This window comes from Daucus carota, chromosome 8, assembly GCF_001625215.2.
Source record: "Daucus carota subsp. sativus chromosome 8, DH1 v3.0, whole genome shotgun sequence".
NCBI lineage: Eukaryota > Viridiplantae > Streptophyta > Magnoliopsida > Apiales > Apiaceae > Daucus > Daucus carota.
This window is the reverse complement of record NC_030388.2, coordinates 28809848-28836912: the sequence shown is the minus strand read 5'-3', so window position 1 is coordinate 28836912 and position 27065 is coordinate 28809848. Positions and strand designations below refer to the sequence as shown.

Genomic DNA, 27065 nt, shown 5'->3' with positions numbered 1-27065 from the left:
AATTCATTTTTATAGGTATAAAATCTGAAGCATGACTTATTTGTTTCTAGACTTGTGACTTGTATCAGTAATTGGTATGTGGTTAGAATCTAGTTAGAATTTAGTCATGATATACTAGTATTTGTGGAGTTACATAGATTCTCTCTAGGCTGAATCCATTTATATTAGTGCATATATTTGAAGCATAGCTATTTGTGTTAGATATTTGATGATTTATTAATTGGTATTTTATTTCATGTCTAACTGCATATAGTTGTGATACTTTTAGTGTTAGTGATATTTTGCATGCTTATATATAGATCACTAATATTAATTGTTAATATTTTCTGCGAGGAGTTGTGTGAGTTTACTTGTACTCAATGCTTACATGTATAGGACTTGTGAACTTTTCTTCAACTTTCCCTCGGGCTTGCGAATATCTTTGTATGATTGTCATGATTTTAGTTGTTATATGTTGATCTGATAATTATATGATATTGTGTAGGTAATTATTATTTTATCTTAGTTAAATTGTGATCTATGACAATTATATGCCTATTTGTTTCATGATTGACTTTGATAGAATAATAGAAGCATGATTAATTCATCTTTGAAATATTTGATTGGTATCTTTTCTTGATGCTTTATTGATGTTTTATTTGTGAATTGATTGTGATGTATTGGCACTGGTGAAATATTGTTGCATATTTCTTAAAACCACTAGTGCTAATATATTTTAGGTGTTTAATATTCTGAGTACAAGGGAGACAACAAAATCTTTATTCTGTCTCGTATTTATGTTCTGGAGTGGTGAGTTTCTGTCAAGAAATTTCTTATCAATTGATTTCAACAATTGGTATTCACTACTATATTTCATAAATATTTCTTAGAATATTTTGCATCTATACATGTAGCGTCATAGGACGAGACATTGATTATCTTGTATTTGTGTACTTGGTGATCTTTGTCACTTGCAGCGTCTGTTTTGACGATGTGCTAGTATGAGGCCTTTTCACTAATTAGTGTGGCGAGTGCTTTATACACTGTAGCACATAAATTTTCTTGTTTTCTTTTTAAATTGTAGTGAGAAACAAGAGTCTGTGTCTTTTTCAAAGACAAGTTCATTTAAACCTTTTATGCATAGATTCAGACTCTCGTACTCAAACAAGTTTTTAATGGAAAACTTTGATTCTTTCATCGGTTGTGATTGTCATTCTTTATGAAAATCATTTTACAGTCACAACTGATTCATTTTTCTTCAAAAGATTAAATGCAATTGCTTTCATTCAAAATCATATATCTTCAAAAATGCATTTATATCTCCTTCTGTTCTTCGGAACTTAATCAGCCTTTTGGCTTTCCTAGATAGTCATAAGGTTGAAAACCAACAATCTTTATCCCAGACTATAAAACCAAATTCAGAACACATCCCAACTTTCCTCCTGGAGTGATAAGGAATAACTTATTAGACTAGAGGTCAATAAGGGAGAAACTGTACTTGTTGCAGCAAATAAGGATGTGAGGGATAGTGTACCCACAGCTCTACCTCTCAAGAAGAAAAGGTGTTTTTGAACTTGAGGTAACTGTTGCTCATCTGTATTCTCTCAAAAGAATATAGAGCTGAAAAGGCAATTAAACAGTCTCTGGAATCATTCTCTCAAAAGGATGAGTCCATTGAAATTCGCTCGTCAGCCAGAGCATCTTGTATTGAGTCAAGCACATCATCAGTAATCACTCTGATGAAGAGCCTAAACAAAATTCTTATGGACACAATACAAGAGAGTGCACAGTAAGGTTAAAGGTTTTGTTCCAGAAGCAACTTCTTCATTTACCATTTTACGGTAAATAAGATGGTTGATGCCTTTACAGGTGTAAGGAGGAAACGAGGATCTCAATTGCCAAATCTTCAGGATTCTCGTCTCCCTCCCCAGATAAGAACAGATCTGGATCCAATCGGAATGGATTTCCTATTTATAGGAGATCGGCAACTTTCTGACTATGAGTCAATTTATTGATGAGTCAGTTGAGGATCGGGGATTTACGAAACCCCATTGCACCGCCAGTGACCTCTCTTGAAGGGGCTATGGTGATTTTCTCATGCAGGTACAGAAGACCATACTTTGAGTGATGAGAGAAACACTGTTAGCCAAACACTGAGAGTTAAAACACTTGGTGAGATTCTGAGAAGAACCAGTGAGATATCAGAATGAGAAATATGTGAGCATGAGTGAGTGCAAACACATAGGATATTGAGAAGAGTGAAACACTTGTGAGGTACATATAATAATAATTGGTATTGAAAGCTCACAAGTTGTTGAAAGAACTGACGGAAGCAACTACGGTTCATTCCATTTCACGTTGTGAACCTATGGTTGATGATTCTCTTGAATCAAGTGTCTTCACAGACATTGAGGAGGACTTAGGCCTTTGCCATAATTAAGCCTTTGTCTAACCTCCCAGAGCAAACAACTCTGGATCCTTAATTGGATAAGCCACTTAGTGGTTGGCAACTTGTGGACCATGATTCAGATTTATCTGAGGAGTCTACAGGGACTGGGAATTACGAACTCCCATTGCACCACCGGTGACCCCCTTTAAGGGTGGCTAAGGTGATTTTCTTGCAGGTACTCAGCATTTTGGAAGCTCAGTATTTGTGTGGAGGGATACACTTACAGAACTCGTGAGTGACACCCTTACCCAAAAACCGAGAGAAATTTGAGTGTCGAGTGATACACCTGCAGAACGTTTAGTGAGATAACCACTGATTACCAAATTTATACCTAAAGGCAAAGTGGATACTTTCACTGGAATGTTCGACTGACTGCCGTTGGAGCCATGTTAAAGATGTTATCGAAACCTTATCAGGGATCTAACAATTGGTATTGCAACCTAAAAATATCGGGAAGCTTTATCATTTGGTAACAACAAAGGGACACGGTTGTCAGATTTTACTCATTACTTTTCCGTTTGGAACCTATTCTTTCAGCATAGGGACCAACCCAAGCAAAGTAAACCCTTCTTCTGAACTCTTTCTTCGACCCCAGCTTTAGCGTTGTTTAGTTCTCTATGGGGAGATTATCTTTTGGTACAGGAAGTATTGTACACGTTCCTTGACCTATTTGATACCACATATCCTCGGAGGATTCCACAACTAAAGGGGAGAATATATTTAGGGGGAGAATATATGAAAGGGGGAAGAAAAAGTAAGTTAGCTTTCTTCTATTGTCTACGACTAAGGGGGATTAAACTACTCTTTAGCTGTGTACTACTGAGGGGGAGATTCTTCTTTCAACTAAGAGGGAGGATTGATCTTTCATCTAAGGGGAGATAGCTACTTATCACAAAGGGGTACCTGATCAAGGTAATGGGAGGAGAAGTAATAACAACTCATGTACACCTCACCACTGTGTTGTATCTTTATTCAGGTGGTACGTGGTATGATTCCTAAGAAACAGTGGTATTGGTTCACCACTATCTCTGACAGAGGGAGAAGCATAAGCAAAGACTTGTTCTTTACTTGTGAGGAATCATGGTGATACATCTATTCTTCAGTAAGTGGTAGACAGGAACTTATTCATTACCACTGGAGAATTCAATGAAGCTGCTGATTATTCTTTGCATAATGGAATGTTTTGAATTCTCTTCAAGACAGACTATGAGGATTATCTGGCAGGTAAGCAAAAACCAGAGAAATGAAGGTGATATGCACATCTGTTATTTCTATTCATGAAATCTGGAAATGTATTATATGATCCAGAAACTTTGTAGCATTATTTACTAGTCCAGGACTTTACTTTTTCTAGTGTTAGTTGAGTTATCCTCCAGAGGATTTGCTTGTTATGATTAACAAACAAATAGGGGGAGATTGTAAGTCTAAATGTAAAGACAACCCTATCTGTTACATAGGGATGATAACTCAACAATAGAACAGGACAAGTAAATAACACTACGCCTGCACCGGAATCGGAAGATACGAAGACAAAGGTTGAAGAAGTCATCTACAGTCTTGAAGGAATAAGTTCACTGGAAGAAGTTCATTAATATGTTCATGCCTCAGTGAAGAATAAAGATTGAAGTATTCAAGATTGTGGAAGCAATGAAGATGTTGTCCAAGTACTCGAAAGATTTCAGTGCAACCCCTGAAGCAAGATATTTCTATATATCTTGGTTGGTTATTTATAATCAACAAACTGAAGCATAAACTAACCCGGAATGACTGATCAAGTATATTATCAAGCAAAGGATTCAAGGAATCATTTCAGTTCGAGTCGTTCGTGAACCAGACCAGTGCACAGAACGTCAGGACGTACGAAAGTATTCAGTGGATTCAATCAACGAATCATTGATCAAGTCAGTTAAAAGATCAAAAGAAGTCATCAAGGGATTCAGTGATATATATATATATATATATATATATATATTTCTTTAATTGTGAATTACTTGAATACATATATATTCAAGTAATTAAATTAACACAATTAGTCATATATATATATATATGCATATATGAGGCGCAAGTTTAATACTTGTAGAATTCTCTAAGTCATATATATGTCTACTGTGCTCCACTGTGTCAAAGGCGCAACCTTTGACCAGAGTCAAAGGCGCAACCTTTGACTTGTCAAAGTTGGCGCTAACAATTCCCTTGAATTGTTTTAACTCTAAGTCGAAGCACTCCACAAGGCAATGGAGGATATCCCCTGGAGCGCAAACTTTGACTCGGTCAAAGTTTGCGCCTCCAATTCACTATCCAGGCGCAACTTTGGATGGCTGGTGGTTTCTCCAAGTACAAACTCAGGAGGACACTGTATAATGAATGTTGAAGCGCAACATTTGACCAAAAGTCAAATGTTGCGCCTCTTCTTCATGCACTCCCCTTCTCTCAACTTACTTAGATTTATTCTAAGTGAAGGCAATACAGTAAGTGGTGATTGAAGCGCAACTTTGTTATATATATATATACAAATATATATGTATATCAAGTTGGCGCCACTTCCTGCATATATTTGGAGTTAGACTTATTTTTGTAAATCGAATCCGTCCAGGACGAACTCAAGTCGTCCAGGACGAACTCGTTAACCATGGTTAGTTGTTGGAAAGCCTATAAATAGAGCTTAGTATTTTCATTTGAAAATAACTACACACTTTGTAAAGTGCACACACTACACACATACGAGAGCTTAGATAGAAGATCTGTTTTGATAGGCGTTTGTGTGTAGAGTGTATTGTAGTCTCTGCTGCCAACCTTCGGGTTTGGATTTGTAGCACCTTCGAGGTATTTATCAATATACAGATATACCTTGGAAAATATTGTGTGTTGGTTTAATATTTTCATATCCTCAGAAACCGACTCAATAAATATCCGGAACACGAAACCCATTACAGAACTGCAATTTGTTTATCCGCAAGATTCGAAAGAATTTTAAATTGTAGTGAGTATCGTATTCAACCCCCCCTTCTACGATACTTTGGACCTAACACACACTGCTGCAGTTGACGCTACTCCGCCTCCTGTCAGAGTGAAATCGAAGAGATTGGTGCACCAGAGGTAGTGCCAAATAGCTCTCCCGTTCATGAAATTGAAGAATATATCGAAAACGAGATTACTACAACTCCCGTCAATGATACTGTCGATGAGTAAAATAATGACATTATCGGGCCCAATACCAATTCTTACACATATCACAAATTTTATCGATATATTATACATTTCTTATTAATCCCTATTTTCATTATATACACAATATTTGAGACTTTACTTTTTGCTATAATTAATATATGAAAAAGTATATTAATAATTTGTCTTGCATTACTTATTATAGTACATAGCATTACTATATATTTTACCGTATTTCATCATCATCCTGAGGATCTTATAAAAATCCCGGTGGCTAATCTTAATATGTCTCAGTTTGACATTCGGATGGATCGTCTTTCCTATAATATATACATTTTTTCTAATAAATATAATTTATAAAAAACAAAATATTTAAAAATAAAATCAACTGTCACTCTTTCATTATACGAAAAAGTAGTTGATTCTATAATTATTTCTCCTATTTCTTTAAATGGCACGGTTTCTCAAAATATAATGTTAAATTTATTTAAAAAGAATGCATATTTCCGTCTCGAGCGTTATATTCCAACTAAACATATAAATATGTATTTGCTTCTTAAATTGGATATCACAGTTACTCTGCCATACGGCCCTCCAAAATTTCCACTTATACGCTGAAGGCAGGATGTCAGATCGTCATGACTAAAGCTGTGTTGGCGGAATATAGATGAAAGATATTATTAATATTTAAATTTTATGATTGTTGTATTATATATTATGTAATTATAACTGCTTGTAAAAATTCAATGAATCTGTAGTCCTGGCGTTTTAAGTTCTTTACTTCACTTGATATATTAAAAAATCTTTTTGATTACAAAGATGACAAAGTAATAAATAACTATACAAGACGGTAACTTAAAAGGAGGTCGAGGCTGAAACATAAAAAAGACCATGTTACAAACAGGTTGAACCCAAGAATACCATTTTCCACATGAAGCCCAGCTAATATCATTTCGGCCCATCGACTGTGTTGGTTCCTCTCAGAATCAATAGTTGTTGCTCCCTTTGTCTCCCGATTATATAAAGTATTGTTATATATATATTTTTTTTAACTTTTTTATAAATAAATATTTAATATTTATATTTTCATTCAGAAAAAAATATTAAAGATAAGTTATAATTATTTTTTATAGAAGGATTAAGTTGCATGCAATTATTGGGTTAAGAGTGGCTCAGTGGTAAAGTCATACTTCAGTCGTCCCCAAGGTCTTGGGTTCGACTCTCACCTATATCGAAATTCAGGTATCGAACAGATACAATGGCTATAAAATAATTTAATCAAAAAAAAAAAGTTGCATGCAATTAAAAAAGTATGAAAATGAATGAGATTGGAGAATAATTAAATAGACATTATCATCAATCATGTCAGATGTGATAATGTTTTCACATCATCTCTGGTGATGTCCTAGAAATATATGTCATACATAACTAAAAAAAATTAGAAAGATTTAATGAAATCTTTCAATAACCTAGATAAAAATATTTATCCATAATACAAATCATATTATTAAAATCTCCAAACTTGACATTAAGCTCCTAAAAATTTATATCACGTCATACATAACTAAACAAAATTAGAAAGATTTAATGAAATCTTTCAATAACCTAGATAAAGATATTTATCCATAATACAAATCGTATTATTAAAATCTCCAAACTTGACATTAAGCTAAGAATACATCTGTAATTAACATAACAGACTTCGTATCAATTTCCAATTATACACTCCATATATCATCATAAATCTCCATATATCATCGTAAGTCTCCTATCAACATAACAAAAATTTTGCTCTTAGGCATTAGTATTGAAATTTGAATAACCTAACCTCGCTACTATTTCTTCTTTACAACACATCAACATTCCTTCCTCGTGCATAAGTCGATGCATGTATATCATCGAATTCTAGACTGTCACACTTTTTTCATTTTTACTTCTTTTAACTCATAACTTTATAACTTTATAGAGTTATAAAATTATAACTTTATAGAAAAAAAAACTCATAACTTTATAGAAAACACTATTTTTAAAAAATTTAAATGGTTCACTGATCGTCGAACTCATGTCTATCCAAATCAACGACACTCAAGTAGGTCTTTAACTCGAGAATCCACTTTTAAAATATTTTATAAAAATTGTCATAATCTTAATATATTTTTTATTTAAATTTTGTTCTTTAACATTCATATGATCTTTTCATTAATGCATTATTATACATATAATAAATCATTTACTATCACCCAAGTTCATTATAATATTAGTCTACCAATCATATATATCCCTCTCCGGTCTCTATTACTTTATTAACATCTCACCAGCTCATCACATAAAACATTCCTGCCTTGCTTTTACCTAATAAACCTAGACAAATTAACATATAAAAACACCACTACAACTGTTTTTTTAATACTTAAAATTTAAAATATGTAATTAGTCAATATAATAAAATAACATAAAAAGATTCCAACGGCTCTTACATTAATTAATTATTAATTTATTACACAATACATAGAGACAAAAGTATATGATAGGAAATGACCATCTCTGTTTCCACGCTTTATATACTTACTTACACCTATACTTACACTTTTTCTCTTTACTTTCTCTTTTTCTTCAGCCCTAATAGTTTGTCTTGTTAATCAGAGCTAGGGTTTTTGTGTTTCTTTGCAATTGAGGATTAATTAGTGCCGATTGAGTTGATTTGCGATGCTTATGAGTGGAATTTAGGGGTTTGAACACTGTTAAAGGTGTTGAATTGAGGATATAAGCAGCTTAGTTGAAGCAATGTCGACTTCAGATTTGCCGATGAGTCCTCAATTGGAGCAGATCCACGGTGAAATTCGCGATAATTTTCGTGCCCTCGCGTATGCCCCTCTCTCTCTCTCCTTCGCTCTCTCTCTCTCTCCCTCTCTCTCCTTCTCTGAGTTCTCTCTCTCTATCTCTCCCCCCCCTCTCTCTATGTGTGATCAAGCTTATCTATATGTTTATTGTGAAAGGAGGATCTGGTAGTAATACTAGCTGCCAATACACAGGCAATTCTGAGACTTGTGTTGATGTATGTATGATTAAGGCATGTTAAAAATTTACTGGTATATTAGTTTTATGTATTGAAATAAGTCATAATGTGTTTGTGAAGTAGAATTTTTGAATAAATTAGATGTCTGGTAATATATGATTTTAACTACTTATTTATGGTACATTGGCCTTCTTAACATTCGAGTCAAAAGTCTGTGTTGATTCAGAAGTTGTTATTCACAAAAGGACCAATGAAGTTTATAAGGCTCAAAAGCCATAGCTGTAATATTGTTGCTTTCGTGTTGTCCATAACGTGTGGGTACTTCACTAAGCTGGATACAAGTTTGTGAGGAAATGTCTAATGTGTTGGTCAATTTGTATACTAAGCTTGATATTAGTTGAGATGTTGAAGTGGTATCCGAGATGAGAGTTTGTGTTGAAGATGGTGTATTGCCATATTGGCGTAAAAATGAGTGGGTAGCATGTAACTTTAAGGTGTCTGGGTAAATTACTTAAGTCTATGTGTACTAGGATTTTGGCGCCTTTTCAGCTGTATGGCAATATTGCATTCACACTCCCTCCTGGTTCTCGTGTTTTATACACACTGATGTTTGTTTTAATCAGTCAACAGTTGTTATATGACGTAACAATCGTGTGAGGTAAGTTGTTTCCTTCTTGGCGTAATATTGTCATGCAAGTTTGTGTGCATGGGGTGGATCACATATCATGCCATCTTTTTGGTTTGTAAGGATGAAGTATATTAGTCTGGGTGGGTGATGAAGTACTGAGTAACAGCAACTGAAATTTATAGGAGTTTTGTTAGATGAGACACCCAGGATAAAACATAAGGTCACCTTTTGGTTATATCAACCTTAACTATTCTAGCTGTATCTTGTGAGCAATACTTGATGCTCAATGTTAGTCATATACTCATTGTTATCTGGGCTTTCTACATCTTATTTTTTTCATAAAAGGAATTATCTGATGGATCTTTTTTGTTGCAACAAAAGTTGGCTCATGTCATTTAATTTTGTTATATTACTTATGTAGTAATGGCTTCCAGAAATTGGACAAGGTTAAAGACTCCAGTAGGCAAAGCAAGCAGCTGGAAGAACTTACGGGGAAGATGAGAGAATGTAAAAGGTCTGTTCCATGTTTTTATACTATTTTTGGTACCATGGGCATGCACCGACATCACTTTTTTGCGTAAGTTACAAGATGTTGAATATGTTAAATCCTAATCTCAGTGCAGAAGTGACACCTTTCCATCTTTATCGGCTGTGTACGGTAATGTGTAAAAAATAAATTACCTAAACTGTATAATCTTACATAATACAGGGGTGAATATGGTTTAAGATGATTCTATACCCATTTCTTTTTACCATAAATATTGTGGTATATTAACTTTAATTTAATTTATCTATTTATAATTATGCACGTTTGTATAAAAGTTTGTGCATATATTTATTTACCATATATGTACTATATAATACATACATACATATATGTATTTATGTATGTATGTACATAATAGCATGTAGGCATGTTAGACGTGATATATACGCCTCCGCAAAGGTATATATATATATATATATATATATATATATATATATATATATATATATATATATATGCACTTACATATATTGAATAAACTTATAGAATATTAAATATAGGTATAAACCCAAATAAGTCCATTTTTGAAAAGTGAATTACCAAACCCTTTAAAGGCTCAGGTCAGTTCGGGCTTATGTTTTTGTGCTGCATATTAATGAGTGGGATATACTTGGCATACACAGGGTTTTTTACATGTCTGGTATATACTTGTAGTGTGAGCAAATCTTGTGCTTGATTACATGCTGTGTGTGCATGTCATATGCCTAGGTGGCTTTTGAAACTTTTGCTGTACTGCTTATAAAATGAGTGTTAATAGCACAATTATAATTTGCATCAGGTTGATTAAAGAGTTTGACCGTGAAATAAAGGATGAGGAGAGTCGAAACCCTCCTGAGGTCAATAAACAGCTTAATGATGAGAAGCAATCGATGGTAAGTTCCTAAAAACCCATTTGATCTGCAAGTTGCTTGATGTTATTTAGCAAATGGCCTCGGTGTTTAAATTGTTTATCATCAGGGGAGTTATCATATTGAGGTCTTTTACAACAACAAAGTAAGATGACGATACATTTTAATTATGGATTGTGAACAAAGTTATATCCTTTTGGCTATATAAATGAATATATTTGATCACCATTAAGTTTGTCTTAGACAGTTTCATGGTTAAGATGTCTCATATATTTGTGATGTAAATAGTCCACTTGTACTAGGTACAAATTTTAGTCATATGTATCGGGCGCTTAATATTGTGGTCAGAGAATTTGCATCCGATGAAAGAGCTTTGTATGTATGTTCTACAGTTAATATATTATTAGCCTGGATATACTGAGAACAAATTTTCACTATCTATGAACATGTCCTGCATCGGGAATTTGAAATCTGTGCTATCAAAAAAAACTTATTAGATATTAGCAATTCAAGATTTTTTACTGACCTATATCTTGTTTTTCTATATTGGTCCTTTTTTGTAGATCAAGGAGCTGAATTCATATGTTTCCTTGAGGAAAACGTAAGTCCATTTACTGATTCTATTGTACTATTTTGGAAGACCCAGACCCTGCTCTACGAGCAGGACACACTGGAATGTACAAGTAAAGAAGTTCAGAGTTATTACTATATCATGTTGACGTTAAATATATGTAATGTATATACCAGCTTGGTCCTAATATGTACTGCCTTTTCATGTTAAAATAAATCTATATATCCTGATTCCTTTTCTAATAGAATATGTCTGTTGACTGGCTTGTTATTGTGTGTCATATAGATCCATCCATCTTTTCCGGCATAGTAATAGTACTGTTGATCTGCACACTATTAATTTAGAAGGATATTTCTCATGGTGTTTCATTCCTCCCATGGCAATTGTCTTGTATTTTAATTGCCATGTAAATGAGAAAAAAAATCCAAAAGAACACTGTGAATTATTCCAGCAACCTGAGAAGTCCATGTAGCACAAAACCTGAGTCAGGGCAAACATGCAATATGTATGTGAAGTTTCATGCTTCTATTTAGATGTGATAAAATTATAAAACGATGAAGCTTGACAGAATGGTGGTTTTACATTCTTATGAGTGTGCTTTACTGATGAGCATGTAATTGACGCATTATACCAGTGTATTTTATTAGTGAACCAGGAATTAAAGACATTTTAATTCTTTTTCATGCGAGTTTTATGGCATTATTAAGTTATTGGTGCATTTTCGTTTTCATACTAGTCCTATTTGTTTCATCTTTTTAATTACTGTACAGGTATATGAGCAGTCTTGGGAATAAGAAAGTTGAACTTTTTGATACTGGAGTAGGTGCTAGTGAACCTACAGCCGAAGACAATGTTCAAATGGCATCGAGTAAGATCGCTTTTCTGAAGTAACCAATATCATGTCTCGATCTGTATGGAATAATGAAAGCATTGTACTCAAAAATAAGATTAAAAAACAAAAATCCTCAATGTAGTAATTAGTTGGTTAGGTTAGACCAAAAACTCTATTAAATAGGAGTCATCCTGATTTTTAGTTCTTAAATTTGTTCTGCTGGTTTTAAAGCCCTACATATTAAGTGCAGTGTGCTTAAAGACAGAATAATCACAGCTGCTTAACATTGTACAACTTACATATTTTTCATTGACGTATCCTTAATATAATAGTCTAGTTAGGCCAACCCGACTCAATTGGACCCACTAGTTGCCTTGAATTGGAAGCTCATACCTGATTATTCCTGTTTATATCTGTTGAATATTCTGAGACTTGTAGCTAAATTTGTTGCATATTTGGTTACAGTATGTAACATGCATAAGTTGTTATGTAGCAATGTCGAACCAGGAGCTTATCAGTGCTGGGAATAGGACGATGGATGAGACTGATCAGGCCATAGAACGCTCGAAACAGGTGGATTGTCAATTTATGATGTCTTGTGTGTAATCACTTGGTGCAAATTGTCATCTAAGCTTTTAAGTGTCACAGGTGGTTCATCAAACAGTTGAAGTGGGAACACAGACTGCTTCAACCTTGAAGGGACAAGTGAGTAGGCATAAGCATAACTAGCGTAGTCCTCTCCAATTTCCAAAGCTGTCTTTTGTTTATGGACTTGGTGTAATCCCTGTTTTTCTAATATTTTCAGACCGACCAAATGGGGCGTATAGTTAATGAACTGGATACAATCCAGTTCTCTATCAAGAAGGCATCACAGCTTGTAAAGGAGATTGGTAGGCAGGTAGGCATCTCTCCTTCCCATAGCAGATCATATCCTCCTGATGCATTTTATATGCTACAAACTAACAATCGAATTTTTCAGGTGGCCACTGACAAATGCATAATGCTTTTTCTGTTTCTAATTGTATGTGGGGTGGTTGCTGTAATCGTTGTGAAGGTAAATTCGTTTAATGTTACATCTATTTATTGATATGTATAGGTCTTCTTGTTGTTATGTCTAACATTGTATTGCTAGGGCTTCACGTGCCCCTAAGCTTGCTTACATACCTGCTACTTGTGCTTTTGCATATTGGAATATGTTTATGGAATTAGCCTTCTTCTCTATCAACACAGATTGTAAATCCCAACAACAAAGACATCAGAGACATTCCTGGATTGGCTCCTCCAGCCCCTACAGCGAGGAGACTTTTGTATTTGAAGAGTGGAAATTATTTAGTATAAATCATTTGTGACAGAGGATGCTCTTTTTTCCGGCCAATTGATTTTGTGACATTGCAAGAAGAGATGGGAGCAACTGGTATGCATGGTCTGCGATTATTTTCAATGTTACCGAGATGAGATGTGAATATCCTGTGTGAATTTCTTTGTGTAAATCATTATTAGGTTTGTTTCTATACAGATTTTTCAACTGACCTGGAAGCCAAGCTTCACTTGTAAACTATTCCAAAGAATGTAATGCTAGATAAACTGTACTTGCCTCATGTCATTTATACATCCCCTGCAGTACATCATTGGAAATGAAGTGATGGGAAATTCAGAATTATTTGCATAGTCCTTAGGTATTTATTTACCTTCATTGCTCATGGTGTTAAATGTTTAAAATCCAATTAATCACTATAAATTTTTGTAAATGATAGTGATATATAGTAGATTAAACTAATATATCAAATATTATTATGAAATATCTGATTAATTCGTAATCAGTCTCTTTACTGGTTAATCATGATTTCCGATTTTTACAACCATGCATATCAACGAAGCCTTAGCCTTCGAACTACAGAGGTAAATAGATAGGGCATGATTTGTCTCGCACGAACTTATCTGTACAGACGTTTGGAAAACAAGTTTTAGTGTGTGGCTCATGGAGAAATAGTGATGCTCCAGCATTCTGCAACATGCAGAAAACTGCACTCCAGTGCTTCATATTTGCGAGTAGATTAATCTTTGTTAAGTCAATTTATGCGTCGTCATAACGAGGCATCTCGACTGCTTAGTTGCGTTCGTCCTATATGAGACAATCTTGACGAAATAAGAGGCGACTCAAGATCGACATTCAGATCGGAGACAAAGTTAACTCCTCTGCCAGTTCTTCCCGTATCTGCATTGCTGTTGTCTGGCGCGTAAATATCATACAATTTCTTTTCTAACTTCCACTCCTGAAGCAAAAACACAGATGTAACTAAGCAAGTTGTCTCAACATACACTAAGCAGATACCAAGAGACAAAATTTAATCTGACTGACCTTTGTATTTCTTTCTTGGAGATCTTCGAGAGAGAGTTGAGTTGAGTGAGATTCTTTTATTTTGATGTAGTTGTACATGACTACGCCACATAGCGCTGCAGGAAGCAAGAGAAGGAAATTTAAGGTCAGGCCGGAATAATGTTACAACAATTGGTTATTTATGAGGCCTTCGATGAATAGAGAAGATACCAATTGCATATCCAGTAATGTTCAATGCACTGATTGTAGACTCCGGAAATATTATGGTTGAAAGGCCGATCAGTATCCAGTCTTTTAGAACGCCAGCAACTCGGAAGGTAACTGCTCCAGTTCTACCAATCACTAGGAATATTGAAAAATTTAACGCTAAAGCACACATTGCATTTGATAGAAAGATCCAGTAATTAAACTGAATCTGCGGAATTTCCATGCCGGGCTGCTCCAAGAAATACCAGGGTACAAACAAAAAAGCAAAACTGCAATAATCAATTTGCAGTGTCATGACCGGATAAATTACAGGGACAAGGCAGTGTCATAAAATAAGATAAATCAGATGAACTGCTCTGTAGGATCGATGTTTAAGCATAACCTTTCCATTTATTATAATGGGAATTACATATAGATACCGAGAGAATTTCAAAAAATGAACAGAACTTACCTGCATGGAGCTATGTAGTATAAACTTGTAATTGGATTTAGAGTCAAACCCTTCTTTTGCAGAAGGACTTGTGTTAGAACTAGCCTCAGAGCTTCTGCAAAGATCCCTGTAACCTGGTAAGTTGTACCAATCACATTAAAATGGATTTCCCCGTAAGAGGAGATGACAACTCCAGCACTGACCAGCATCATGTTTAAGAAAACGTCCCATTTTAACTTATCAGTGCCGCACAAAACAGCCACAAAAAGTGTCGCCACTGGCACTGTTACACCCAGAAACTAAAATTAAACAACTATCCATCAAACATACTTGTTTAAGCAAACTACATGAAGTAAAGTATGTCATACTCAAGGCTTTAAGCATCTGAATGAAGGCCACGGATATATGCAAAAAAGCAGTGTTACCAAACCTGTCACAAGAGAAATGTGCAGATGTTATTGATTGTGATTTAGAATGTGCAGAGAGCTCAATAACAAAGCCATTTTAATTAAAAATTCCACTTGATTTTTCTTCCATTTAACAACTTCGAGGATCAGGGACTCATTTTTACGGACTGCGGTAACAATTTGTCATTTTGAATTTCTTAAGTTGGTTTACGATTCTCTCTTGCTGAAATTCATAGTGCTTACCAAAGACTTGATGCGAAGAAGGCACTTATTGGAACCACACATGTCGCGTATCTGCATTATCAATCAGAAGATATGTAAGAATAATAAATATCTCATCGGATAACTTAAAAGAGATTTAAAAATATACTACAAATTGGGTTTATTATTAAGGAAGGATATTTCTTACATTTCAAATGTCATTTTTACAGGAGACACAACCTGTCAAAATGTTGAAGTGTAAAAAATAAAAACTTAGTCTCGTACTTAATTAATCATCACATGAAACAACACAGATCTGAGAACATATCCTCTTGTTTAATCAGCACAATAAAATATATGCAAACATCCTGAACTAAAACTTTTGATTCCACAAACGAGCAATACCTTAAAAACGCGAATCAGGAAGAATGCTACCGCTCCAGAAAATCCCATATGAATCATGGTAAGTGTTATTGGAAATGGGAAATTGAAGTACTTAGGAGAGAGAACCCACTGCAACAAAAATTCATCAGATAATAAAAGGTTGGTCATTGATGTCCATAATAAAAAAAAACACAGAAGCCACACTAAGGATCCAGGTTTCAGTGTCGATCACATAGCTTTGTAGCAGAGTTACTAAAGACTATTTAATATCAGAAAATAAAATCGAAGTACATATGAGAGAGAACTGGCTGCAAAAAAGTTCATCAGATCGTAAAACATTAGTTCTCCATTATAAAAATGCAAAGAAGGTACACTGATTCCAGTTTCAGTGTCGATTACAAGGGTTTTAATATCAGAGTTACTAAAGACAATTATGTATCAGATAATATAATTTAGTACTTGGAGAGAGAACCTACTGCACCAAAAATTCATTAGACGATAAAAGGTTGGTTAATGATCTCCATAATAAAAATGGAAAGAAGGTACGCCACATTCTAGTTAAGATGTCCATCGACCATCGCATGAGCTTTTATATCAAATTATTAATGACAATCTGGCTTTCAATAGAAAAAGGTCACCAACGATCTCAGCAATAAATCAGGTGATTCCATGCTAAAAGTTTGGCTTCAAGGTTTGAATTTCTTTTCTTTCTGTAATGTAGTAGAGCATTTCATATACAGAGAAACATGGTCATGAAATTATAATAGTAAAGGAGAGGTCAGAGGCGTATACTGTATCTACAATACGTTTCTTTTAGCTCTCTTCTTCGTTCACAACCAAATCAAATATTTCCCAGTGAGAAGACATCAGTTGTTTTTACCAATAACTACCATAATATACAGACTCTTTCCACATAAGTAAGTGTGCTCATTGTATGGTTTGAGCACAAATATTACTTCTAAAGCTTACAAAACTTCGAGTTCAAACTAACAGTGAACAAATAGTCAATAAGCTGATCCAAAAAAACTATAAGATGAAGTGCATTACCTTGTTGAACAATATAACTCCAGATGAGAGCAGAATGTAGATTAGCAGGTACAGATAGGTGAATAGAATCGACTTGTTAATCATCATCTTGTCTGTTTCTTGAAAAATTGTGTATCATTAACAGTTTCCAAAGACGTATATCGACCACCCAAATTAGCTTCCTCAGTATTCACCCAAAATCAGATATTTTCGATCCTGATATCAGAATCAAAAAGTTCATTCAGTCAATTGGTAGAGCAAACATACATGAATCCACTGAATTCAGCACCTAATAAAATAGTTACTGCAATGCATATAAAATTTTCAATTTCAATAAGAAAATTCATAGACAAGTCCTAATTTGACATAATATGTGCTGGAGAAACAAGCCCAGACCTTTCAGTATATGGATTATACAACTGATAAATATGATTTATCTTGTCTATATATATGAGAATATGACTACTAGAAAAGACAACAAATGTGGAAGTTCACATTGATTTGCACATCAAGAACAAATCTTTTTGGCAAAAAAACAAAATGGGCAAAAATCCAAATGACAAAACAGTACTAGAATCACAACATTACATTCAAGAAACAACTACAAACAACCAAAGTACTTGCATTCTTGAAAGTACACTAAACTGGCTTCACTAGATCTACCTGAAACTCAGCTCTCAGCTTTTGTTGATCTCAAAGCACATAGAATCTTGAATCATACTCAACTGCAAGTGCATTGTAAATGTAAAACATGAATAATAAAATGCAAGCATTAGTAAAATAAAATAATTATCACCTCGAAATTATTAATGGGTCAAACCCACCAACAAGTCTTGAAAAGAAGAGGGCCTGAACAGTAATAAATGGGGAGAAAATTTATATGGAAAGTAGATGAGTTGAGGGGAATAAATGTCTGCAGAGGAGTGTGAAATGTAAGAAGAAAAAAAAAGGTGAAAATGAGAGCAACTTTGAGTAATAAATAGTGGCAGTGTTATTTATTTCTGCAACTGCAGTACTGTATCTATGTAGGGTCTGGAGTGTGTCAGTTTGGGTAGGAATATATGGTAAATTTAACTATTTATACAATGTGGAGTAAATGAATGATACTATGATACTCCGTCCTTCCCGTTCAATTATATTCCTCACTCCCCGCATGTTGTTTATGTTCATTATTTACAATCGTATTTTAAGAGATTTATAAAATATAATCTTATAATATTTTCTAATTTTTTTAATAAATTTTTAAATATCAAACTTTTATTCTTAAAAAAATATATTAAAAAATATTATAAAACTGTACTTATTTTATTAAAGTTTCAAAATGTGTACTAAAAAATAACGTAAAACACCTGCTAGGACTGAAGGAGTATATATACACGTTCTTATAAAATATGATTTCACAAACTATTTAGTAATTTTGTTTAATAAAATTTTATTATTTAAAACTTTATACAAAAATATAAAAAATTAAAAATAAATTATTTTTTTGATAAAAAAAATTAAAAATAAATAATTAAATTCCATTTCACATAAATCTTAAAATAAGTATTTCAAAAATATATATATATACATAAACGAGTGGGACGAGTGGTACGGGGGAGTATTTATTATTCATCGCTCTCTGGTCACTTCAGTCTTCTCTTCTGATTTGACTTTGTGTTCACCGTTTTCATGCAGTGCAGAGATACTTTAAGAATTTATTATTTTATGTACTAATAAAAAATGTTTTTGAATAAAATATTAAATTTTATGTTGACCAGTTTCACGATTTAAAATGTGTTTAGAAAGTTTTGGGTTGATGCTAGTAGATTTTATGGCAAAATATTTTCACCTTGCTGAAAAATAATGTCTGTATTCGAGAGGAAAAATATAACGATGATAATCGCTACACTATTTTCCAACTTCCGAATATATTTTTGTGCTCGATTTAATATAAATTTATGGGCCGGATAGAATTGGGCCTATGACATCAGTTGGCTGCACATAAAACACTGGATCATAGTAGTAGTAATTTGTCAGTCCATTATTCACGACTTATGTTTTCATGTGGACGTCAGATGGCCCATACTTCCCATTTGTTTTAACATTCAGGTCCAAATTAAATAAAAGAGTAAATTGCAGTTTGTTGGCCTGTAAAAAGATTTTTTTGCACTTTGTTGGCCAGCCATTAAAAACATGCACGGAGTTGGCTGTAATAATTTCTTTTTAGCAGAATAGGGGCTCCTGCCCAGCTGCCGTTATCTCCTTAACGTCTGTTAAGGTCATTTATGGGTAAATGGCTCACAACGGCTCTTTTTGTGCTTTTTATATACAGCCTCTCTTCTCAAAAGAGCATACGCATATATAACCTAGAAATAGCATACCAGATCCAAACCTCAAAATCAAGATGAATCAACAATGTTTATGCGGAAGCTGGGCGGTGGAGAAAACCTCGTGGACTGAATACAACCCGGGAAGAAAATTTCTCACTTGTGTCAACGGTAGGTGCAACTTTTTCAAGTGGTCTGAGCCGGAGTTCGACGCACGCAGCAAGAGTATAATCAACGGGTTGTTAAGGCGATTGAAGGGCAAAGATGATGAGCATTTTGCCGAGATGATCAGGGCTAAGGAGGAGTATCGGGATTTTTACAAGCAGGAGATGAATGATGCAAAGAAAGAAGCTCGGAACTGGAAATGCTTTGCTGTGTTGATGTTGTTGTATGTTTGTCAGCGCTGGTTTGCATCAATTGGTGGAGATGAAAACAATGTGTAAAAGTGTTGCTCTGTATTGTTTGGGTTAATTTCTAGTAGGGTATTGTTTATGGAGTAATGTACTGTTATTTGTTGTCTTATGTAATGTACTGTTATTTGTTGTTGGTGTCGTAGTTGCTATGTGTTGTTGTAATGTGATGGTAATGTGATGATGTTAATGTAATGTGATGATTCTCAGACAATACATTCGTGTTGTTATGGTAACCTCTTCTTGATACATTTGTTTGTTCCCTGTTTCTGGACTTTTGAAAAGAAAAGAGTAAAGCAGGCTCAAAAGATAAACGAAAAGTAGATTTTCCATAGCAATTAACCATCCAAAAGTTAACAGTCATCATCAAAAGTCATCAAAAGGTAGTAGTTTGCTAAGTTGCACATGAAAGCTAGTAGCAAATGTAACAACAAAGTCTGATAATCCCAACATCAAAGCTAGTAGTCTGATAAGTTACACATAAAAAGCTTAGGGTATTGTCTTAGATTATTTATCCTTGGAACACTTCTTAGCAGCCAATAATTGCCTAATTGTAGTCACAGGCTTCCCCTTCCATTGCATATTTGGTTGTGTAGTTGATGGTCGTGCAGTAGATGCTCCTGCAGTTGATGCTCCTACAGTTGAATCCTTTGGTGCAGCCTTCTTTGCCCATCTCTTAAATCTTGGGGGTCGAGGCACATTTGAGCTCCCACTTGTATTGTTTGTACCTACTGTTGTCGCATTGCTTGTGGCATTCGAGGCATCGTTTGTACCATCATTTTGCTGAAAAAGATGACAATACATATGAATACATAGTAAAACGACAAGCAATGTGCCAAAATGACATACCTTCACTAAGCAAGTTCTTGAATTATGTCCTGTTCCTTTGCATTTTTTGCATTGGATTGGCTTCTTTGCACCAGCAGAGGAAGGATCTCTTCCTTCAGCAACAGCTTTTGCCATGGCATCACTTTTTTTAGCTTGACATGTCCTGGCATTGTGTGATGTGGCTTTGCAATGACTGCATCTCACAGTACCACCTCCCCTTCTCAACTTTGTTGGATCCGTTGGAATATCATTCTTTCTGGACCTTCTTTTCTTGGGTCTCCCAGTTGGTACCTTCACATTCGGTGGTAGAGGCATTGGTTCAGGGGCATCATCCCAAAACTCTGGACCAACCATAGGCTCCAATGTATAACTGTAAAGCTGCATTATCAAAGAATAATGGAGAGCCAGATTAATGGAGAGCAAGATTTATTTGTTAGATTATATGAAGATTTATTGGTACCATACCTTGATGTACATGTCCTTTTTAAACCATTTGCTTATATGAAGGTCCCATGGCTCTGATTTCATGGCGATGCATGCTGCAGCGTGGTAGCAAGGGATTCCTGTGAGATCCCATTTCCTGCAACTACAAGATTTTTTACCCAAATCCACAACCAACTCGTGGCCTCCATCTGATGTAATGACACTATATGAGGTACCACCAGACCATGTCACCACACAACTTCCAGCAAAATGAATGGCCCTGAAAGAATTTTTATGCAGAATTTAGTATGCAGTATACAGAATTTATGCAGAATTTAGTATGCAGAATTTATGCAGAATTTTTATGCAGAATTTATGCAGAATTGTTATGCAGAATTTTTATGCAGAATGTATGTGCTTTACTGCTAATCTCCATCAGAAGAATGTGCTTACTTGTTCAATTTCTTTTGTGCAGTTGGGCAAATAGTAATATCCATGTTCATCATTTTATCTCTCCTCATTTGTATCCTCTTCATTACTGCCTTGTGGATCTCCCTAAACATAGTTATTATTGGAAGATCCCTGAATTGTCTAATACTATTGTTAAATACTTCACTGTGATTGTTTACAAACATATCACTTGAAGTAATTGTTCTGAACCCAGACCTTGACCACTGATGTTTTGGCTTGTCCATAAGCCAATCATAACAATTTTTTGAGACCTTGTAATATATAGCAAAAGGTATATAGCAGTTTAGCTGAATCCAATTAGAATATGGTACAACATTTATAGAAAAGAGATAGAAATATAAGAATACCTCCTTCATTTTGTCCATGTGTTTCCTAAATTCCCAATCAGTTGAAGCTCTTGCAGCTTTCCACAACAGCTGCCTCAATGCTATTCCTTTAAAGTCTTTATGCATATTTTGGTACAAATGCATCACACAGAACCTGTGCTCTGCATTTGGTACAACTGATTCCAAGGCATTTATCAGTCCCTACATTAGTCCAATACATACAAAGTCGGTCAAATGCAGGCAAAGTCATTAGTGACATTAATATAAAAATGTATACCTTTTGTTTATCTGATATGAATGTCCAATCAAAATCATTAGTGCCAATCTTCAAATCTTGTGTTAGGAACTGCAAGAACCAAGTCCAGGATTCTGTTGTTTCTGCTTCAACAATTGACCAAGCAATTGGATACATGCCATCATTGGCATCTACTCCAATTGCAGCCAACAGTTGTCCCCCATAAGGACCTTTGAGGTGACAACCATCAAGTCCTACAATGTGCCTGCAGTGATTAATGAAGGCTGTTTTCAATGGTTCTAGGCACACATAAAATCTCAAAAATCTGCCCCTCTCTTGGCTTGGTTCTGGATCTTCAGTCAGGACTTTGACAGTGCTCCCTGGCAAGGTCTTCCTTAGCTGATGAGCATATTTCCACACAAGCTGAAATTGCTCCTCATGAGTACCCCTTATCTTTATCAAAGCCTTTGTCTTTGCCCTATACACAGCATGTTTGCTTACTTCACACTTCAAATCATTGACAATTTTTTGGTGAAAAGCCTTTATAGGCCAGGTGGGGTTCATCCGGATCTCACTTTCATAATGTTCAGCAATCCAAGTTGAATTGATTTGTTTCTGCTTAAAGGTAGGCATACAAATGTGCTCCCTAAATAAGGTCTTGATTTGAAAAGTTGTTGAATTATGCATCGGAGAAGCATATATTTTCCATTTACAAGGAAGTGTGCACACATATTTCACCTTCCTTCCAAAATTCCTCACATTTTCAATGGGCCTTCTTTCCAATATAGCATGTTTTTTAACTGCCTTTCTAAAAATTTTTGAGTTTTTGAAGCACATACCTAGCTGAAACACAGGATTGTCCATATCCACATCCTCGTTAAAAACTGGGAACTTGTCATCTTCATCATCAGTAGAATTTTCTACCATTCTTTCATCATCACTTGCCGCATACACACTTGAATGGTCAGAAACAGCAACATCATCCGCTTCCAGGTTATCTTGTACTTGATGGTCCACATTAAGATCAAAGAGGAAATCATCATCACTTCGGTCTTTGTTTGATTCATCTGAGTGGAAAGATTCATCCTCACTATCACTTCTGTCATCTGTTGTGTCACTAGAGGCCTCATCATCAGTGTAAAGGTCTTCATGTCCCTCAAACATCTCATACATATGTTCTTCATTGAGCCCTTCAACCTCCCTAACTCTCTCCCATTGAGCTTCTTCCATTTGTGTGCTTTCACAGAATTGAAATGGGAAGTCACTATAGATGGACCTTGTACCCTGTCCAGCATTATCATCTGCACACTCAAATTCTAGGTCATCCCAATTCACCACAGGGGTTGATTGACTCAAACCTTCTGTTGCTTGGGCATAAACTTCAACATACTTATCTTCTGGCATCAATGCACACATTACCATCACCTCCTCATCATCATCAAGATCAAAAAGACCTTTATCCATGGTTGCGCTGGGCAATTTGTACCACATCTTAATAAACCCAGAATGGCCAAGTTGTGTGACCATCGCAATTAGTTCAATCAGGCTCATATGATCTGCACTACAGAAATCTATATAATCCACTTGTCCCCCATCATAATCAGTTGGATTTTCTTTCAATACTCCACCATGAAACAGTTTGATAGTAAAATAACCCTCCTCTGCACATTACACATATTATACACGACTTTAGAGCTACGAAATAGATAAATAAAGCGCTAGCTTCTAATTACCATAAAAGTCCTAAATAATCAATAAACCCTAGATTCAACAAACCTAATTACCATGTATTGGTTTCAATCAACAACATATACACTAACATAGAACAAATATAAGTTATGTACTAACCAAAATGAAGAAACAAAAACCCTAAATATAAGAAGCTATACATTTGTCATACGATGAAATGAAGCAATATATACAAGGAGAGGAGTAAACATTACCGTTATAATCTGGACATTCACGCGGCTCATACACCTTTGCATCTTCTCTGAGACGAACTAACCAACTCATTTTACCAAGATTTGAGCTAGGGTTTAGTTTGTATGATCGGGATATGCGTTAGTGAATTGGAGGGAAATGGGAGATAGTGACTGTATTATTGTACTCGTTGTGTCAAAAGACAAACATATCCTCCATCCTTTCAACTACAAACTAACGCCGCTACAAATTTTTTAACGGACGCATCGCGGAGCCTCTTAACTGCTTCAATTTTCTTTCTTTAGCCACTTTACTGTATGTTTTTAATGGCTGGCCAACAAAGTGCAAAAAAATCTTTTTACAGGTCAACAAACTGCAATTTACTCTAAATAAAATAAAATTGGGATCTTTTTAAAAATACTTATCTGTAAAATTATTTTTTTAAAAATACTACCATCTTTTTCATTGTTTTTAAAAATACCTTTTCATAAATTTTTTTTTTCAAAAATACGATTTGCAACTTTTGCAACCTCATTTGCAACCTTGGGCGGCGCAGCCGTAAAAGTTGCAAATGAGGTTGCAAAAGTTGCAAATAAAAATGGAAAGTTGCAACTGTTGCAACTGCAATTGCAACTAGTTCAACTGAAAACTGTAAGTTGCAAAAGTTGCAAATGAGGTTGCAAATGAAGTTGCAACTGCAGTTGCAACTTCATTTGCAACCTCAGTTGCAACTAAATGCAACTGAAAACTATATATAGTTGTAAATGAGGTTGCAAAAGTTGCAAATGAGGTTGCAACTGCAGTTGCAACTTTTGCAACTTCATTTGCAACCTCAGTTGCAACTAAATGCAACTGAAAACTGTAAGTAACAACAGATGTATGGTGTGCCCCTGGCGGGGCCATTAGATTACAATAGAATCAACTGAATGCAACCATATGCAACTGAATACAACCATATGCAACCATATATGCAATTACAAACCATATATATGCAAATGACATTTGAAAACTGGAACTTGAAATCAGGAATTCAGCTGCATATGAAGTTGCAAAAGAGGTTGCAACACGGCTGGCGCCGCCTGTAGTTGCAAATGAAGTTGCAAACAGTATTTTTGAAAAAAAAAATTTATGAAAAAGTATTTTTAAAAAGAATTCTGGAAGGTAATATTTTTGAAAACAATAAAAGAAAAGGTAGGTAGTTTTGTAGATTTCCCAATAAAATTTTCTCTTAAAATCTAAATCTTATTTTCAAAAAATTAACTTTTCTATAATGTCACACTCAACGAAGAATGCAAGTTAACTCCAGTAGTACACATGTATGTTTGTTTGAAATGATTACATTCTCTGAATCGTTGCACTATTTATCTCAATTATAAAAATTATATTCTCGTAATTCATAAAAATAATTATTGTTTTAATACATTTTTATGAAACTATAATCTCTTAAATTTGAAAGTAAATAATGTGATTATTCTCGGCTTATAATCTCGTGAGATGAACATGGCCTCTTATATATGACTTGTAAATCTGCAATTAGAAAATGTGAAATAATAGTCAGAATATTTTTATGTACTATACACTATACTGCAAAATCTGAAATCACACTATATGACCAATATTGCAATAGTCCGACGTGAAATTACTTTAACCACGAAAATAATTAGAATTAGAATTATTATCGCAAACTAGAAAAGAAGAAGTCAGAAACAGCTTCTATAAACATAAACAAACAGCCCCAATATTTATGTGCTACAGTTTTTTTTGTTTTTTTTTTAAAGTATGTGCTACAGTTTTTGAATTAGATAAGACATGCATAAATTCCATTTAAATGTAACAAAAAGTTGGTACACAATAGTAACAAAAATAATTATCATAGTACGTGTGGTTATATTTTCTTTGTAATAAATTAATAATAGTACTCCATGTCCCGTACACATTTTGCATGAGTTAGAGAAATAATTTGAAGGATGAGACAAATAATTGGCCCCAGAAACACGAGGAAATATAAAATATAATTTATTGACTGTCATATATCAATCGCTCTCATAGATATTCTGGTTTAAAATACTAGTACTAAAATATTTCAGTCAAATTCCAATATACGCGTATAAAATTAAACTGAATTCCGACTTTCTAACCGGCAAGAATAGTGTTTTAAAAACCCTCGATTTATTAAACAATATTTGATGAATGATGATTTATCAATTAGCTTTTAATCTGATTAAAAATTTCTAATTTTTCAAAAAAAATTGTATAAATTCTAAATTGATCGATTAACCTATTAATTATGATATTCGAAATCTTTAATTATGAAATTGGATTTGAAATAAAACAGCTTATAAATGAATATTTTTATTGGTATGTGCAATGTGATAAATTGAGGAAAAATTAAAGCGGAAAGGATGAGAAATAGGTGGAGGAAAGCAACAGCTAACCAGCAGAATTCATCTCCAGTACTCCCCCTTCGACTTCCCTTTTTTACAAGAAAGCTTATCCCGACTTGTATTTTTCTTCTGCCGACTTTTAAATAATTAGCGTTCGGCGGTTTTCAGGACGGCTAAATCATAATCTCAAAATAGTTGAATATATCCTAGTTGAGTGAGTTATTCAACGAGAATTATTTTTGGTTATACGCGGGGAAATCATATGTATCACAAATTCAATCTTTTTAATCATGCTTGATATTAATTCCATATATTTTCGAGCACGATTGGATAGTCGAGCAGTGGGTATCCTCCGTTGTCTCGGAACGCCTGAGTTTGATTCTGGCTCATCCTGATAGTTATTAGAACAGATAAGACATAAGTCAAGAAGCACTTATGAAAAGCTAGGAAAGCTAGCTTTTGTTTCAACACTTTTACTTAATTCCCAAACACTTTAATCACTTAGAAGTCTTATCTTGTTTCTAATTTCTACTCCACTTATTTATTTAAAGCAATAAGCATTTATTTTAAACTCACCCAAACAGCTCCTATGATTCCTGCATTGTCCAAAAAATAAAAATTCCATATATTTTCACTACATAACTATTAAAAATTATTTGTATTTGATCATAATTATAAATTAAACACTATGATTTCATATTACATGTACATTTAATATTAAATATATT

General features: G+C 34.4%; 4 protein-coding genes across 6 annotated transcripts; 2 read left to right on the top strand and 2 right to left on the bottom strand.

Annotated features, from left to right (window-relative positions):
• The first annotated feature begins 8125 nt into the window (after positions 1–8125).
• LOC108197151 (novel plant SNARE 12) lies at positions 8126–13636 on the top strand. The gene is made up of 10 exons (XM_017364667.2): positions 8126–8460; positions 9662–9754; positions 10566–10659; positions 11199–11236; positions 11977–12074; positions 12532–12611; positions 12687–12743; positions 12844–12936; positions 13018–13092; positions 13269–13636. The coding sequence occupies exons 1-10, from the start codon at positions 8381–8383 to the stop codon at positions 13374–13376; spliced, it is 816 nt and encodes a 271-aa protein (XP_017220156.1). The 5' UTR covers positions 8126–8380; the 3' UTR covers positions 13377–13636.
• A 190-nt stretch (positions 13637–13826) lies between these two features.
• LOC108198689 (probable sugar phosphate/phosphate translocator At3g17430) lies at positions 13827–18003 on the bottom strand. Of its 2 annotated transcripts, XM_017366467.2 has the most exons (11): positions 17828–18003; positions 17695–17756; positions 17053–17247; positions 16027–16134; positions 15830–15861; positions 15664–15714; positions 15382–15443; positions 15035–15296; positions 14587–14852; positions 14398–14492; positions 13827–14311 (listed from the first exon to the last, which is right to left on the bottom strand). In XM_017366467.2, exons 3-11 carry the CDS (start codon positions 17137–17139, stop codon positions 14123–14125), a joined length of 1152 nt encoding a protein of 383 aa, XP_017221956.1. In that variant the 5' UTR covers positions 17140–17247; positions 17695–17756; positions 17828–18003; the 3' UTR covers positions 13827–14122. The 2 variants fall into 2 exon arrangements, with proteins under 2 accessions (XP_017221956.1, XP_063939197.1); XM_064083127.1 differs by lacking the exon at positions 17695–17756.
• Positions 18004–19417: 1414 nt separating this feature from the next.
• Positions 19418–19783, top strand: LOC108198496 (uncharacterized). Its single transcript, XM_017366250.1, has one exon. It carries the CDS (start codon positions 19418–19420, stop codon positions 19781–19783), a length of 366 nt encoding a protein of 121 aa, XP_017221739.1.
• A 363-nt stretch (positions 19784–20146) lies between these two features.
• Positions 20147–21772, bottom strand: LOC135148249 (uncharacterized). Of its 2 annotated transcripts, XM_064082575.1 has the most exons (4): positions 21455–21772; positions 21044–21281; positions 20600–20956; positions 20148–20533 (listed from the first exon to the last, which is right to left on the bottom strand). In XM_064082575.1, the coding sequence occupies exons 1-4, from the start codon at positions 21694–21696 to the stop codon at positions 20258–20260; spliced, it is 1113 nt and encodes a 370-aa protein (XP_063938645.1). In that variant the 5' UTR covers positions 21697–21772; the 3' UTR covers positions 20148–20257. The 2 variants fall into 2 exon arrangements, with proteins under 2 accessions (XP_063938644.1, XP_063938645.1); XM_064082574.1 differs by having other exon boundaries at positions 20147–20956.
• Positions 21773–27065: the final 5293 nt, after the last annotated feature.

Coding starts and splice junctions, on each gene's coding strand:
- LOC108197151 (XM_017364667.2), top strand. CDS start 8,381: ATGTCGACTTCAGATTTGCCGATGAGTCCTCAATTGGAGCAGATCCAC. Junction 11,237..11,976: donor TATGTTTCCTTGAGGAAAAC/GTAAGTCCATTT, acceptor ATTACTGTACAG/GTATATGAGCAGTCTTGGGA. Junction 12,744..12,843: donor CTTCAACCTTGAAGGGACAA/GTGAGTAGGCAT, acceptor TAATATTTTCAG/ACCGACCAAATGGGGCGTAT.
- LOC108198689 (XM_017366467.2), bottom strand. CDS start 17,139: ATGATGATTAACAAGTCGATTCTATTCACCTATCTGTACCTGCTAATC. Junction 14,853..15,034: donor TACTACATAGCTCCATGCAG/GTAAGTTCTGTT, acceptor TGATTATTGCAG/TTTTGCTTTTTTGTTTGTAC. Junction 14,312..14,397: donor TCCAAGAAAGAAATACAAAG/GTCAGTCAGATT, acceptor TTTTTGCTTCAG/GAGTGGAAGTTAGAAAAGAA.
- LOC108198496 (XM_017366250.1), top strand. CDS start 19,418: ATGAATCAACAATGTTTATGCGGAAGCTGGGCGGTGGAGAAAACCTCG.
- LOC135148249 (XM_064082574.1), bottom strand. CDS start 21,696: ATGGACAAGCCAAAACATCAGTGGTCAAGGTCTGGGTTCAGAACAATT. Junction 21,282..21,454: donor GCACAAAAGAAATTGAACAA/GTAAGCACATTC, acceptor AAATTCTTTCAG/GGCCATTCATTTTGCTGGAA. Junction 20,957..21,043: donor AAAAGGACATGTACATCAAG/GTATGGTACCAA, acceptor TTGATAATGCAG/CTTTACAGTTATACATTGGA.